Genomic DNA, 15,859 nt, shown 5'->3' with positions numbered 1-15,859 from the left:
TTTACTCCAAGGCAAATGCCAAGATCCTGCAGTAGCACCTACGTGAACGCACACACACGCCAACACACATGCTGGCACCAATAGGAGCATTCACAAGCACACATACAGGAGCTTGCAGACTTTACCACCCACACTTTCTACAAGGTGCAGTCCATCTGCTCACTCCTCTCCCCATAGATTTAGATGGCAGACTCCAATATGTGATACGAATTACCAGCTTACTGCACATCACAGTCCCAGAAGGTACAGGTGCCTGAGGGACCCACAGAAACCAAGAGATCCTGAACATTAGCTTTGGCAATATTATTGGCCAATTGCAATCTATGATAGATTTGTCTATCATGTTGGTCAATATTTCTACTGTAAACGTCCTGGACAGTATATATCTGTGCATACATATCCAGATTTAAGGGATTGACATAAAAACATTATATTATTTGTTAAAACATGTTTTTTAGCTCTCAAATATTAATGCCTGTATCAGCCTAAGAAATCTAGTCTCAGATTTGTTCTACAAATCACCAGGAAAAGACACATGAGCATACACAAGAAGCTAAATACAGATATTCACTGGAAACAGGCAGGCACTGCTTAAGGTCATAAAAATGCCCTGAGGCATGTAAGAAAACATACAAAGATCCATGAATAAAATATACTACTCCACTCTGAACAGGACCTGGGGCATAGACAGGTGTAAACATCACTGAGACATACCAATAAAGAAAAGTTGGATGAAGGATTGTCACATGCAAGGGTATATGTGTGTGTGTGTGTGTGTGTGTGTGTGTGGAGGCATGGAAAAAAAAATCCCAGAGCAATTTAATTGTAACACTCAAACCAAAGTGAAGCTGAATGCCAATTGAAAGCAGACTACAGAGGAGATCAGCCTACAGTACAGAGCCCTGAGCGCTCAGGTTGCTTGCTGCAGCTTAAAACATCACTGATGGCTGTTTCACCCTCTGACTCACTAAATTAACTCCAAATCCATTTACCAGCGTTGCAGCTTAAGCCCTCCAGTTTGGTCTTGGTCTTCAGCGGTTTCTTCTAATTGAGTTTCTAGTAATTACCACAAGGCTAATGCATTGTAAGTGCCTTCTAAATCAGGGGTAAAGATTTTGTTTCAGACTACAAGTGCACACAGTGATCGTATGCATCGGGATGTGAGAGAAGCTTTGGGGACGCATGTGGAAAGAAAACAACATAGATCCATCGCAGCTCAAACCCCAAAGAGAGGATGATAGTTTGTCATATGTCCTTGAAGCCCCCAACTCCCTTTGCCTTAATCCGTGACTTTGATTCAGAGTGCCAAGCAGAGGTAACCTGGCTGACACGCTGCACAGGGTCCTTTGATCTGCTCTGGCAAATTTGACAACAATGAGTGGGCTGACGCTGGTTGGATAAATACACTTGAAGCAGAACAAATTAGCTAGTTACCTCGTGTTGCCCATTTCTTGATACCCCTAAAAATACAGGAAGAAATGAAGACTTTGTAAGAAAAAAAAAATGGCAGGATCGTGTGTTCACCTCCTCAGGGTTTTCATTATCTCAGTACTTTTTTTAACTTTGTTGTGATGGTCAGGAGAGAGTGAGAGGGAGCAGGCAGGAGGCACAAGTAAACACACCGCTCTCTTTGCCGTCATGAAGTTGCCTGGGACTTTCCCTCTCTCCGAAGATTCCTTTAATTAGGCTTTAATTGCCTTATTAGCTCTGGCTATCGATGAAGGAGGGAAGACAGAGAGAGAAAGTGGTCAGGCAAGGAAGAGAGCTGGAGAGGAGGGAAGATAACAGGGCAAACACACAAGGCTGAGTAACAGGGGCAGGCAAAGGACTGGAGGACACAGAGATGTATCCACCCACACATGCAAACACACATACATTACATGCATGCACACACATGGACGCGCAAGGAGCAGGGTTGCTGCAGGTGAAAGTGAGGCCATCTCCTGTGGAGAAAGAGTTGTCAGGTGATATAAAATAGGAAGAAAAGACGGCATGCGGATACATGACTGCTCCTTCAAGAACGGGCTCTGTGGTGCGTCCAGGCAATTGACCCTTCACCCTGACCTTGGTATGGCAGGGGAGATGGACGAGAGGAGAGGAGGGACAACGAGAAATGATGAATGAGAGGGATATGGAAGAGAAGGAGATGAGCAGGTAGAGAGGGGGTTGCAAAAGCAGGACAAGGAAGAGGAAGGTAAAGTAGGAGGAGGCCGCAGTAAATATTCCTCAGAGAACGCTCCACACACACTCTGGGTCTCTCAAGTATCCCTCAGTGCTGGGGCTGGAGTACCTCAAATGAAAACTATCGAAATCAAATGAAATTAGCCTATGATATAGACTTTTAACAGTCCTAGCTAAATGTCTGGCTTGTTTACTAATGATTCATGATTTAAACATCTTATAGCTATTTAGTAAAGAGGCATGTTTGCCAGTTTAGGGTTTGCAGTTTGTCTACTTGTGTGCTTCTAAGTCTCCTGTCCTGCATTATACATACATGCAGCTCATACTAGCCTTTTAAAATTCATAGCCTGGACCTGGGTTGCTAGCTAATTTCATTTTCAATTTGTATTGTGAACATCATAGCTGGCATTTGTTATTTTCATTAGCCTGTGGCTAGTAATATCCGTTTCAACTTTCATTCCACTGAGACAGAGAACAAAAAAATAAATAAAATAAATAAATAAAAAAAACTTCAAAGACGTGAAACTTAGTGGAGTCAGAGCCCAGTGCACAACACAACACAGAAATAAAACTAACATCTGTTATACAGGCCCAACAAGAATAATGACTGACATTTTTTTACCACTGCTGTAGGCTTTACCAATCCATCTGTTGCTATATCAAACTCTACCTAGTGAAGTGATGCTATAAAAGGATGCCAGTGGGAGTGAAGCTTTCACATAGGAGCATCTGCAGAGGCAATACAGCAAGTTACCTTTCCACTATAATATCTCCTCTTCATCTGCCACCCACTGCACACACTCACATATGCACACAGTACACACTTTATAGCTGCAGCCTGGGAAAAAGAGTAGTTGTTTTTAGTGTTGATTTTCATGTGTCTCCACTTTAAGTATTCTCCCATGTGCATGGCAATGTAATTGTGCACCTTTGCACCGTGAGTGTTCATCAGCGTGTGTGTGTGTGTGTATGTGTGTACCTGCATGTGTTTGTGTACATGAGTGCACGTCAATCCATCAGGGAAACGGAGGAGTGTTTCTTCCTTTCCTGCACGTCGTTCCCCAGCCTCATTAGAACCCATTCAGTCAATCAAGCATGAATCCCTAACACAATAACATGCAAAGTGCTTTGTCTGGGTGTAATTGGCCTTGCCAGAGCTGTTTTTCTCAAATGGTTAGCTTCACTCGCCTCTCTCAGACCGCAGCCAGGAGCCCTGTCCAAGAAATGCAACTGGCTAGGTGAGGATGGAGCGATGAAATGAGTGGGAAAAGAAAAGGCGATAAAGATAAGGAAGGAAAGATTAAATAGACCAAGATAGAGGGTGAGAATGGATTATTAGCCTCGTCTGTGGGTTCATTTTAGAAATATCAAGTATTCATAAAGTCATTTAAGCCATTTTTCATAAGGTTATGCTCTTGCGTTCTCTCTCTATGCGTTCTGTGTGCATCAGGCCTGTGTGTGTCTGTGTGTGTGTGTGTATGCACACGTGTGTGGTGCAGTACTGTGTGCGGTCATCCAGAACTCCTGTCTGTCACAATCACACATGTTCCTCATTACCATGACAAACCAGTTGACCCACCCACCCACACACACAACACACACACACACACACACAGAGAGAGAGAGAGAGAGAGAGAAACAGACCACACATGCAAGGAGCTACTCACACATGCATGCAGACTAGAAAGGCATGATGGGAGATGGATGGCACATACGCACAGAGGCATGGCCCCCCGTCTGAATCCCCACAGGAGAGACCGTTTGTTCGCTATGATGGGTGACACGGCTGACTGGCACTTTCCTCCATACCAACCAAACAGCCAATCTACTGAAATTGTGCAGTGACATTGTTGATTAAGCAGACATTCAGTGTACTGCATGGGTTTTGTTACAGTGTAATGGGTTCACTGGTGCAAGGAAATGCAGTCTTTGTGTGTGTGTGTGTGGATATATGGTTGTGTGTGTGTTACATGTGGATTCCATAGACATGTGACCGCATGAAACAAAGGAACACGATTGACTTTGAACCAGAGCTTTGCATGACTTAAGCCAGGCCACAGCACCTCAAACTGCTGAGATAATCATCAGCAGTCAAGTGCTGCCATCTAGTGACATTAAAAAAGAGATTCTTCTCACGAAAAACACCCAGGCAAATATGATGAACTGCTTAAAATGCAGAGTCACATTTGCCGGAAAACTAAACCTAAGTTGTAAATTCGGCTAAAAGCTGAGCTTGCAACAAACTTTAATTACTGAGGCCATTTTAAATGGACACAGCAGGATCACTTGTGACAAAATCCAGATTCATGAGTTTATTATCCTGACACACTTCCTGTGTCTACTTCTCATTCTTCTTTGGATCTCCCAGCCTCCCCTCAGATCAATAGCTTTGTTTGTTCCAGCAGCACCTCCCAGTGTTTTCACTTGTCCCTCTCTGCAGGAAACGAATTGGAAGATCTATCCTGTGCCGTGGTTATGCTGTGAATCAAAAAAGCCAAATTAAATTGCCTAATTGGTTTCCTTGGGAAGGGTAAAACAGATTTAAATTGATTACCGGTAATGGCCTTTTGTGGAACCACATTGGCTTCTGCTGTTTGAGGAGGATTTAGCAAAACCAATTAATTTGCCTCACCTCTTCCGCGCCCTCCCTCTGTCTCCCTTTGTCTCTGTCTGGGAGCTTTTTCATAGTTTGGTTTTTCCACTTTCTAATGCCCTCCTTCATACTAAAAAATAAAAATAAAAAGGATGATGATGATAATGTCACTGGATAACAATCATTCTGGCCTAATTGGCTGGATACTGTCAGACCACGTTGCTGATAAAGTGGCAGAGATGTTTTTTCCAGGCCTACTGTTACGAGACTCGCCTGACAAAAGATAATTTAAATCTCTCTTTCAATTACGTCAGCTGTGCCTGTTTGCTTCCACATAGCAGCTCTCATTGCTGCTGCTGCTGCTGCTGAGGGCAGAAAAAGTAAGATGTCAAGGTCACATTTTGTCACACAAGCTGATTAAATCCTTAATATGTTCTCCCCCTCTCTGTTTCCCTGGCTCAGTGTTTCTCCCTCCCATCAAATATTATCACAACCAGGCCTAATGTGACATTTAGAATGGGAAAATTACAAGCACTTAATGTGATTTCATTAATTACACTGGGGCAGCTATTGTGTATGATTAAAACAGATGTCACCCACCTCATGCCGAAAAGAGAACAATTATTTTCTCACCCATGACTTTTACTAGCTAAGTCAAAGTTTTTAAACATTTTTCAGCACATCATAAAATGTTTAAAGCCAGATCATGAATGCAGCATCATCTGTTACTGTGTTTTGTGACTAAGCAAAGTCAGATTGCTGTGCTGAACTTTTTCAGTGTGTGCAGTAAAATTAAATGCAGTTACTGAATAGCCCATGACAAATGAACAAAATAATTTTAAGCATTGTTAATGTATTTATAGCTGACTTCATGGATTACAGATGAGTGAAGCAACCTTCCACTGCCTAAAGGTTCAATGGAGATGTAAGAATAATGACTTAAGTACTGCTGTTTAGCTGGATTACACACAAAACCCTTAAGCATTACAAATTACGGTTGAAAGAAGGCCGGATTCCATTATGGGATTACTTTACACACATTTGGTGTGGGTACTGCAAATCTGTATTAACCCAAGTTGGTGTATCTTACCCTGGGAACTATGCAAGGGCACCAATTTGACCCTGGATAGGTCGGTATCGTCAGTATTAAACACCTGAGCAGGTATACTCTATCTGGGAGGTTCGAGTGAGGGCAGAGCAGTGGTGAAAAACAAAGTTATGTAATACTTTAGCTAAACAGTATGAAAACAGGGAGGCAACATCACTTAAATAATCTTTAACAAAACTTATGCAGGGTTTAGATTTTAAAGAGGTGGAGTTTTGTTCATCACAACGACGGAAGACTTGAATATAAACTCAAAGGGGGGCCTAAAAGAGGTCAACGAAACAGAACTGACTGCAGAATACAGTAAACTGAACTGCAACAGAGCTTAACTGACTAACTGGCCAAACACCGAAGACGTAAAGGGTGAACAAAATCCATCAACAAAAAAAGATACAAATAAACACAAAATGATGGAAAAGGTCAAATTAAAGTAAAGATGTGAGGATGAGTGGACATGATATTACAAGCCTTTTTTAGATTACCGTGCGGCCATGGCAGTAGACATCACAACGCACCACTGATTCATTTTATGAGCATTTTGTGCTCTGGTCATTGCTTGTGACTTATTTCAGAGTCACATTGTAAATGATGAACCATTTTAGTATTCCATCAGCAGTTTTGAAAGATGAGGATAATTCGTTTCTCCTTTCCTACAGTGTCATAATCACAGTTTACCACAGGAAACAGATTATCAAGGATTGGGCGGATCAAGTGTCAGGATGGGGGGATGTGATGAGAGGATGATCTTGAAAGCAAAAGACAGTCTGTAAAATGCATTGACGGTAATAGAGGTCAAAATACATACCGCTGAGATATTCCTCTACAATCCATATTGGCTTTTTACCACATCAGACAAGAGTTTCAACCACAAACGTGTATAATTCCAGACTCTCTCTGGTTCCATCATTGTGTTTCATTATTTGTTCACATTTCCCAGACAGATCTCCTTTCACTTTTACCTCCAGTCTGTGCCCTTACCTGCATATGAAGAATGAATCTGAGATAACCTTTTACAAACCACAAAATGCTTTTTTTTAAAAACTGTATCCGGGAAGATAAAAATGCTATCCAAACGAACAAAAACTACAAAGACCAGCAGAAAACACCAAAGAGGAGATAATTCTACCAAAATATATTTTCCACTTCTGAAACTCCCTGTCCAACGCTTTCATCTTTGGCCTAAGGTTTGCAAGCCAAAGGCCACAGCAGCCATCAGTATCAGAGGTGGCATCTGAGTCTAAACATCAAACTTTCTGAACAACAAACACTGTTGTTTTTAGTGAATAATTTATGTTAGTCAAAACTAGTAGAGGCATCGAAGCCAGATATAGCAAAAAGCTCTTACATATGAGGATGAAATCTGCTTTTTAAAATATGTCATCTATAAATGCTCAACTTGTCTTAAAGCAAAGTTCTTGCCCAACTTGATGTGCTCACATCTAAAAAACTATGAATAGAATAAGAATATTTGTAAAATTAAAAGCCTTTTTTACATATATTTATACAGAGTACAATACATTATTAAACAAATAGGTCTTGACTGAGGGCAAACAGTTAAATTTATAGAAGCTAAAGCTACTATAATTTTCCAGCTACAAGACTGATCCTGTACATTTGCATTCTACAGTAGTAACAAACCACAGCTACTACGATTTTTTTCACAGATTTTTTTACACTTTGCTTTCTATCCGTAAACCGAACAATTTAACATGTTACCAGTACTACCTGTGCTGTGACAAAATGTTTCTAGTAATATAAAACAAATAAATTTCTTATTAATGCATCTACATTATAGTGGTCTAAAGTAACAAAGGGTACATAAATAAGAATACAAATAATTCACTTGCAGATCCCTACATGCCCTTACAAGTAGAATAGAATAATATTAATAATAATAATAATAAATATTCACATGGCAATAAACTGTATTTGTTATTCTGTATTTGTTAGTCATTGACTGAGCGCTGCTTTGCCTTTGTGTCATGAGCAAACTTTAATGATAAAACTGACTATTATATCAGCACAGCAACTGTAATATAAAAGGCAACAATAAAAAGCAACAAAATCACAAACATAAATGTTTATTTTTTTTATCTCTCAGTGTAATCTTTACATTTATTTACAATCTTAAATCATTACATCATTAAAAAGTTATTCTATTAAAAGTGCACCAAAGTGCAGAGGGACTCTCAGATCACACCCCACCGAGGAACAATAAAAGAACATTTTGTTCCGTTACTCAGTTTCTTTATGAAATTAAAGTAAATTATGTGTCACTGTTCTCCTCCTCACTGAGGAAAGTCCTGGACCCTGAAAATCCAATAAACATGAACAACAACCAGTTAATGGACAGTGAACACACGCATACATTTACACCCAGAGGTTTAAATTGTTTAAATAGCAGTTCCCTTGGTTGTAAGAGAGAGAAGGAAGGAGTATTAGTTTTTCTCACCTGCTCAGACCAGGGGGTAGCTGGATGCAGTAGCAATGCCACACTGGTTGTGTTTGTTCCTGCTCATCATGATGTATCCTTTGTCTCCCCAGCCCAGACCCCAGCTACAGAAACACACATATTACCAACTAAAATTAGCTGCTGTCTATAAAACAGAATTATTGTCTCAACAGAAGCTACATCAACATGTAAAGTAATTGTAATAGCTGATAATGACACTGTGTTTAAGAAGCTGACAAAATCGTTTCACTTCATTTTGGCAGCTATAAATAAGATGTCTTAACTTAGCTCCCTGTCTCAGCTTTAACACTGTTTACTGACTGCTAGCAGGAGAGCAGCCAGCAATTTAAAATAGGTGGGTTACCTGTTTTTGACCAGCCAGTAGTCATGTCCATTGTCAGTGCCATAACCTACAGCCAGGACACCATGGTCCAAGTCTGTGCTGCTGCACTCTGGCTCACTATACACTCCTAGAAACACACACACACACAAACAAACATGGATAGGTTAAACAAACAAAAGTTTTTCTTATTCCTTTCAGTGTTTGATGAGGTTATTATCTGGCAGAAGCAACATAGTTTCAAACAGTTTTACCTGATTCATAGAGCTGGAAGGAGGAATGAGAAGCGTCAATGGCCACAGACACAGGCCCGATGGTGGCCACGGCCTCCTTCAGGGCATCCTCATCACCTTCTTTAATATCAACGTAGCCCGAGCATGTGGCACCAATAGCACCAGGGTTGTAACGGCACTGTCCATCCTGAATCAGAGACAATATTTTGCTATTTACCGAAAGATTTAACATGTTGACCCATCATGACAGAGGTGATTAATTGTAAATCAAAGAACAGAACAAATACTAATATCCTCAAAAGATTTAACTTTCAAGGTTTAAGTCCATGAGATGGTTATTGTAGGCTTTGTGCTGACAGTCTGCCAGGGTCTAGTTGTACAATAATGTGTCCACAAGATGGCAGTATTGTACAGCTCTCATGTGAAGGATGTAATTTAACACATGCAACTTGCTCCAACTCAGTTTTTAGCATGTTAATGACAAATTGTTGTTTTAGACTGTATGCAGTTGCTGTATTTAAAGTTTATGGCATAAATATCATATCCACGTAGAATCACGCTCAATATTTTTTCAACCAAACCAAACTTTTCTGTTTACCTCAGCCTCATAAGGGTAAGAGTCCTCTGTGTCAATACCTCCGTTGGCCTGGATGTATTTGAAGGCGCTGTCCATCAAGCCTCCCATGCAGCCCATGTTGCCAAAGTCACCAGAGCAGTCAACCAGCTGCTGCTCGCTCAGGGACACCAGCTTCCCTGTTTTCCTGAAGTTCTGACCCTCCAGTGCGCCAGTCTGGAAGAGGGATGAGTGAATTTGTAAGGTTCAGAAAACATTTATGTAAAATTACCTGCATTACTGGAACAACAAGTTAGATTTTACATACTGCGCTGAAGGCCCAGCAGGAGCCACACTGCTTCTGGTCCTTGACGTCAGTGACGTATCCCTTGTCCCTCCAGTCAACAGTGTTGGGCAGATCAGTGCCTTGAGGCAGCCGGAGGAAGGTAGAGCCATGGCGAGGCATAGAGGCGTTGAAGGAGCCCAGGCAGCCCTGGGAGATCAGGCGTTTGTACTCCTCATTTTCCTAATGAGGAGGGACAAAATTCTGTATCATTTAATATGGTCTCCATTCAAAACAGTCAGTCGCTGTATCCTCACAAGCTGACTGCAACCACATGACATGTTTTCCTATGCATACCATGTCAGCAAAGTAGGTCATGCCAAGGCGGTAGGACTTGATGCCCTGATCGGCCATGATATTGTGAACCAGCACCAGTCTGCGGTTGCTGAGCCAGATTTCCTTACGGTGAGCCTCCTCTGATGGAGAGCTATAGGACCTTCCTGCCAAGGACAGAGGAAAATGATCAGTGATAAATTATGAATACTCTTCCAGTTAAGAGATTTGCTTTCATTAGCTGACAAACAAAATATAAGCCATAAACATCTGAACATGACGGCATGTTATGAATCACTTTAGACTTTAAGATGTGTGAATGAGCACACTTACAGACAGGATCTTTACAGACCAATCAATATCTACTATACTTGATAAAAGAAAACAGTCTAACGAGAGCCCTTACCAAACTTAAGTTTCCAGGCATGGAACTCCAGGTCTTCCAGGGAGATGGTGGCACAGCTGGCCACAGCCAGAGCAGCAGCAGCAACCAACAGCAGCTTCATCCTGACTGACACAGGAGCAAAGCAAAGCAAAGAGATCCCTTGTGACTTGCAGGAAACCACACAGGTTGTGACTGAACTCTTTCACTTCAGCTTTGTTTCAAGACCGTTTTGTGTCATGACGTTGCCCTTCACATGTACCACAGCTAGAGCTTTATTTCCCGACTTCTTTGAATCTCTGTTTCATCCCTCCCACAAACTCATCTTTATGAGTCTCTATTTCTTTTCTTTTTTTTTTGCATCTGTGCACCTGCTCTACAGGAAGTGGGTGTGGGTTCTATTTGTCTGCATGCATGTGTGTCCGGGCTGCAGCTGCTTACCTGCCTCTATGTCGATATGTGCAGTGAAGTTTGAGGTACAGCTACCTGTAGAGGATGCAGGGCTAAGGCAGGGAGCCGTCCTTATATAGCCGTCCACAGTTATGACTTACAGTGTGTCCAGTCAGGTGGCTGTCAGCAACTCATAAAGCCACAGAGAGAAAGCGCTAGAGTCAATCATTGAAATAGGGAATAAGGGAGTTATACATTATGAGAAGTTCGCATGACACCATTCTTTTGGGAAACACATTTTTCAACCTCAGCAAAACAAGGAACGTCAGCATTATGAATTAGTATTTCTAAACTGTTTTTCTATGAGGGCATGACTAGTTACTCAGCATGTTGTTATTCAGGAATTATATAGTCATATAAAAAGGAACATGGTCTGTCTGTTTATTAATGTGATGCCTTCATGTGAAAAACCACTGTTGGGATTTTGTGTTCCCTCCACTGCACTGGTTCCAGTCACACAGTGATGGGGATTCCTCTCAAAAAATAAAAGCAAAACAGAAACAATCACATGCACATGTGCTAATGTGTGCCTTCACAGACCTTTCTTAATTTAAACCTTACTGTCTAAATTATGCCTGGAAACTGGAAAATCTGTAAGAAGCTGGTGGAGGTATATTAATTTCTCGAAAATGTAGGTGGCACTCGCACTAACGCCCACTTATTGAGAGTTTGTTCGAGTGATTTACCTGAAGAATCGAGTGTTATTTTAAACTGTTACACATCTTTCCTCCTTTAGAAGACATGTCCACATTGGATTAAAATATTATTGAATTTATTTAATCAGAGATGGAGACAAACTGACCAGGTTCCTACAAATATGTTTGCAATGAACTTTCACGAATGTTTGCCTTACAGTTAAATATTTTTTTAGATTTGTTGTTTTAACTGTATGGCAAAGAATGATTCTCTGAAAAAACTGTTTCCCTGCCAACCACTCATATTTATACAGTTAATATCTTACACATACATGACACGCATTCACATTTCTGATAAATCAACCTTCTCCCAACTTCTCTGTGATATAATTTCATTCATGATTCATGGCAGTTTCCACTGACTGTTATTCAAGACAAGACTTCCTTTCAGTTTCCACACAAACATCCTGTTTCCAACTTGCCTTTAAATGTTTTGATTTGATCTGCAAATGTTACCCATTCATGACTGTTAGGAACATGAAGGCAAATGTTATCTAGCAATTAAATACACAAAAGGGAGACTTCATAACTATGAACTTGCAGAAACCAGCAGTGAGAAATATTCATCAAGAAATTATTTTAGTTTCAAAAATAGCTTAGTTTCATTTCTGAAAATGATGGCAACAGGAATGTGGATTTGTTCTTTTTACATGTGTTTAAGCAAGTCAGTTATGTTTTAACTGCCGTCTGACCACATTGTCGCTGGCCTGTTGTCTCTCTGCCTGTCTGACTGTCACAAGGCTGTCATGTCATGACAGTACTTCAAACCATAAAGACACTGGGAAGTGAGTTAAAACTAACAACTAAGCTAAAAGTTTACGGATGTCATTAAACTCTTTCTAGCTTGTCTCATGTACCTGCCTGTTTGTCTCCTGCATATACTGTATAGACTGTACAGTCAGTAGTGTGCACACATATTCTGATTCCTTCCTATAAGAAAAGTATCGATAGTTTGCCTGCCATTGAAAACAATGGAAACATAGAAGAATTGATGTATCTTTATATCAATCTATATTAGACTGTTAATACTGATCCATTAATGTGTAAGCAGAATTTTATTGTTGTAGTTAGTCAAGGTCGAGCTAGTTGATTTACTTTATATACAGTGGTTCCTTTCACCAGATAAACTTTAGGGGTCATCTGCTACACAAAACTGTGTCAGATTTTTCTAATCTGTATACTTTGTTGTAATATTTTGGATTCTTTGTCTTTAAGACTCAAACACCAACCTTAATGAAACCATCTGAGAAGTTTAAAGGATAAATCACTCTTAGGTGAAACTGCTAACATCTGAAACATGACATACAGCTTTTTATATGGTGATGTTTTAAGCTTATCATATGTTTTTAGTAAAAGTGTAATATTATAGTAAAGTGTAATATTTCCCTCTGTAATGCAGTGGAGTCAAAGTACAAAGTAGTATAAAGTGGATATACTAAAGTGAAGTGGCATATATTGTACTTAGTTACTTTCCACTGCTGCAGTTGAGCAGCAGCTCTTTGAATGATACTCAGCTACTTTTGTGCATTGGGTACAATTTCATACTGAAACTGGGAGATTCCGTATTTATAAGCCACATGAACACAGATATGCATGTGTACGTGAACCTTTGTAATGTCTATAACCAAACATATAGGTGTGTGAACGAAACTTTTGTGAACACAGTTACTGGGGGGAAAAGGTTGGGAAATGCTGGCGTATAGAGTGAAAAGACCAGCTTGTTCTGAGTTCTACTCTGAAGCAAAAAGTCAAGTGCAACTTTATACACACATAAAGTTTGTGATGTTCCTCGTTTGATTAAACATTTACAACAACAGTCAAGTGACAAGATCAAGTCCTGAGTCAGTACAATACAAATGCAGCAGGAAATTGAGTCCATTGAGTCCATAGATCAAGGTTTGTATATGTTTGTGTGCGTGGCCTTTAGGAAGAACTTGAAGTAAAGCATGTGAACATGTTTTCATGTATGGAATACACTCTTAAGTTTACGTGTGTGTGTGTGTGTGTGGTGTGTGTGTGTGTGTGTGTGTGTGTGTAGGGGCTGACAAGTTATTTGATTCTGCGAAGGCAAAACAGAAACCAAATATAAAAGTCTTATGTGATTTCCACTATCACTTCGATATAGTGTACCACGTGTTTTGGTTGCAAGTAATTTCGTTTTATTTGCTTCTATCAGGTTGCACATGACAGCTAGATTTCAGCTTTGGAAATGACATATTAACTATATGAAATGCAGGGCTAAGAATACACAGCAGTGCATCTGAAACTAGGGTGAGTAAAACAAGTAAAACAAGTAAAACAACTGTTTACTACTTTATACAGTCAGTAAACAGGTTGACTGGCAGGCTGTAAAAAGATCAGAGTAAATCTCACAATACTTAGTGAAGAAGTTTATGATTGCTCCGATTAGGTCATATCATCAGTCGGGGAAAATATCAAGTTTTGATAGAAATGTGAGAACTTATGATTTTTTTCAAATGATTCTATATTTGTTTGTTTAGACTGTTTGTTATGATCAGACAAATGATTCTGAATGTGAATCAGTATTCTGTATCATGTGACTTTGACCAATGACAGCTCACATGGCCCACTATCTTTGAGGTTGAGAATGGGCCAGCTCAGGGGTTTGTTTAACTGTAAGTGGTGACTCAATGCATGGACACCACAGATGATAGAATTAGCTGTTCTCAGAAAATGTTGGTGACTGATAACACTCACTTCCCCATACTGACATCTACCCGAGTACAGTTCTAGGGAGACTAAGAGAGGGTTTTCCAAAACTACTTTTGGTCGAAATTAAGCACACTGCAGTCATTATTGTAATTTTATGTATGTATGTATGTTTTTTTTTTTTTTTTTTTTTTTTTTTACTTCCCCAATTGCCGGCAGTCACATGCATAATTCCAAAACAGTACACATTTGGTGTAATTGATGCAAAATCATACTATTTACATTGGTTTTCTGTTGTTTTGTGTGAAATACAACACACTCAACCATTTATAAACCAATATTATTGTCATGTTACATCTGTTAACTGCAACCCCTGTTCTGAGTGATAACACTGATCAGATGTTTGTCAATTTGATTTCAAGTTATTCATCTCACAGTTTCACATGCTTCTGTAAAAGCACCATATAGGATGATTTTGTTAAAACCAGTCATCGCTGAGTGAGTGAGTCTTGGAAACCCTTTTCTTTATTTTTAGCAGGTGCCTGCAATGTTATAGACACACCAGGAGAGGGCAGCATTTCCTTGCTTATGCAGTATTTTAGTTCATTGGTAAACACAGCTTCCAGACATTTAATTTTATGTCAGTAATAAAATAAATCTGCAGCATTTGTCCTGCTGCTTCATCTGCTAATTCATTCTGAATCAATCAATCAGTTCATGTCACTGTTATATCCAGCATTCATGATGACTGAATTTGTGTGACTGTTATCTCCCTGTTACAGTATTGTGGTTAACGTGGCTAATATGAATTGCTATGTAGGGTCTATTGACAGTAACATAATGTGACAATAACTGTGGGTGCATGGTAACTATGGAGTAGATCCTGGAGGATCCAGTGTGAAAAGGAAACCCTTAGGCCCAGTGACAATACTCGTGTGAAAAGGCAGTAAGATGCTTGGCATGGGAAACTGAGAGGAGCGCTATCCCTGGTAAACTCTTCTAATTTCATTACTCTACATGTTTCCTCAGCTTAGAGCCAATCACATAGTTGGCCACTCTCTAGTGGGGGTCACACATAACAGCCACTAAATTGTGATAGTGGCCCAGTCTGGCATACCTTAGCGCATAATCTGATTATCGGATCAATAACACAGCAACATTTGGTGCATAGCTGGGATGGCTCGCTTCTTCTCTGGTTACACATTGCTGGCATTCACCACTCGTTCCCACTTTATAGGTGACAAAGTGTGAATGCAAGCAGGAATTCAAATGGAAGGCCTTTTAAATAAGAGCAGTCGCACAGCATAGCCTTTATCACATCTGGCTGTGCTACTGTCTCTAGGATTCGCACAGCTACTAAAATATCAGCACACTCTAAATAGAAGTGTGTAAAATCAGAAACTGATCTAAAAGTCTCAATCAAATCCACATGGACCATCATGTGCATTCTTTCTAATACTGAGGTACATTTCTTAAAGCTAATAGTAGCATTTACCCCCTCTCTGTCCAGCTACACTTCCAGCGTTCTTTAAATTAGCAGTAGCTCAAATACTATCACTTAACATAAAGATTTAGGAGATGTGACAATG

The 15,859-nt window shown here is 40.0% G+C and overlaps 1 protein-coding gene across 2 annotated transcripts; it reads right to left on the bottom strand.

The window, feature by feature from the left end:
- Positions 1-7,944: 7,944 nt before the first annotated feature.
- Positions 7,945-11,036, bottom strand: ctsl.1 (cathepsin L.1). 2 transcript variants are annotated; one of them, XM_018663708.2, is made up of 9 exons: positions 10,897-11,036; positions 10,480-10,584; positions 10,098-10,240; positions 9,786-9,983; positions 9,503-9,694; positions 8,926-9,091; positions 8,696-8,801; positions 8,332-8,435; positions 7,945-8,189 (listed from the first exon to the last, which is right to left on the bottom strand). In XM_018663708.2, exons 2-8 carry the CDS (start codon positions 10,577-10,579, stop codon positions 8,336-8,338), a joined length of 1,005 nt encoding a protein of 334 aa, XP_018519224.1. In that variant the 5' UTR covers positions 10,580-10,584; positions 10,897-11,036; the 3' UTR covers positions 7,945-8,189; positions 8,332-8,335. The 2 variants fall into 2 exon arrangements, with proteins under 2 accessions (XP_018519224.1, XP_018519225.1); XM_018663709.2 differs by having other exon boundaries at positions 10,480-10,580; positions 10,897-11,008.
- Positions 11,037-15,859: the final 4,823 nt, after the last annotated feature.

The sequence above is a fragment of the Lates calcarifer genome, linkage group LG19, assembly GCF_001640805.2.
Source record: "Lates calcarifer isolate ASB-BC8 linkage group LG19, TLL_Latcal_v3, whole genome shotgun sequence".
Classification (NCBI taxonomy): domain Eukaryota; kingdom Metazoa; phylum Chordata; class Actinopteri; family Centropomidae; genus Lates; species Lates calcarifer.
The sequence above is the reverse complement of the archived record's forward strand: the minus strand, read 5'-3'. Positions and strand labels throughout refer to the sequence as shown.

Bases quoted from the DNA above. Each gene is read 5' to 3' on its own strand.
- ctsl.1 (XM_018663708.2), bottom strand. From the start codon at position 10,579: ATGAAGCTGCTGTTGGTTGCTGCTGCTGCTCTGGCTGTGGCCAGCTGT. The intron at 9,984-10,097 runs GTATGCATAGGA...CCTCCTCATTAG, and splicing joins TGACCTACTTTGCTGACATG to GAAAATGAGGAGTACAAACG. The intron at 8,802-8,925 runs GTAAAACTGTTT...GTGTGTTTCTAG, and splicing joins CTTCCAGCTCTATGAATCAG to GAGTGTATAGTGAGCCAGAG.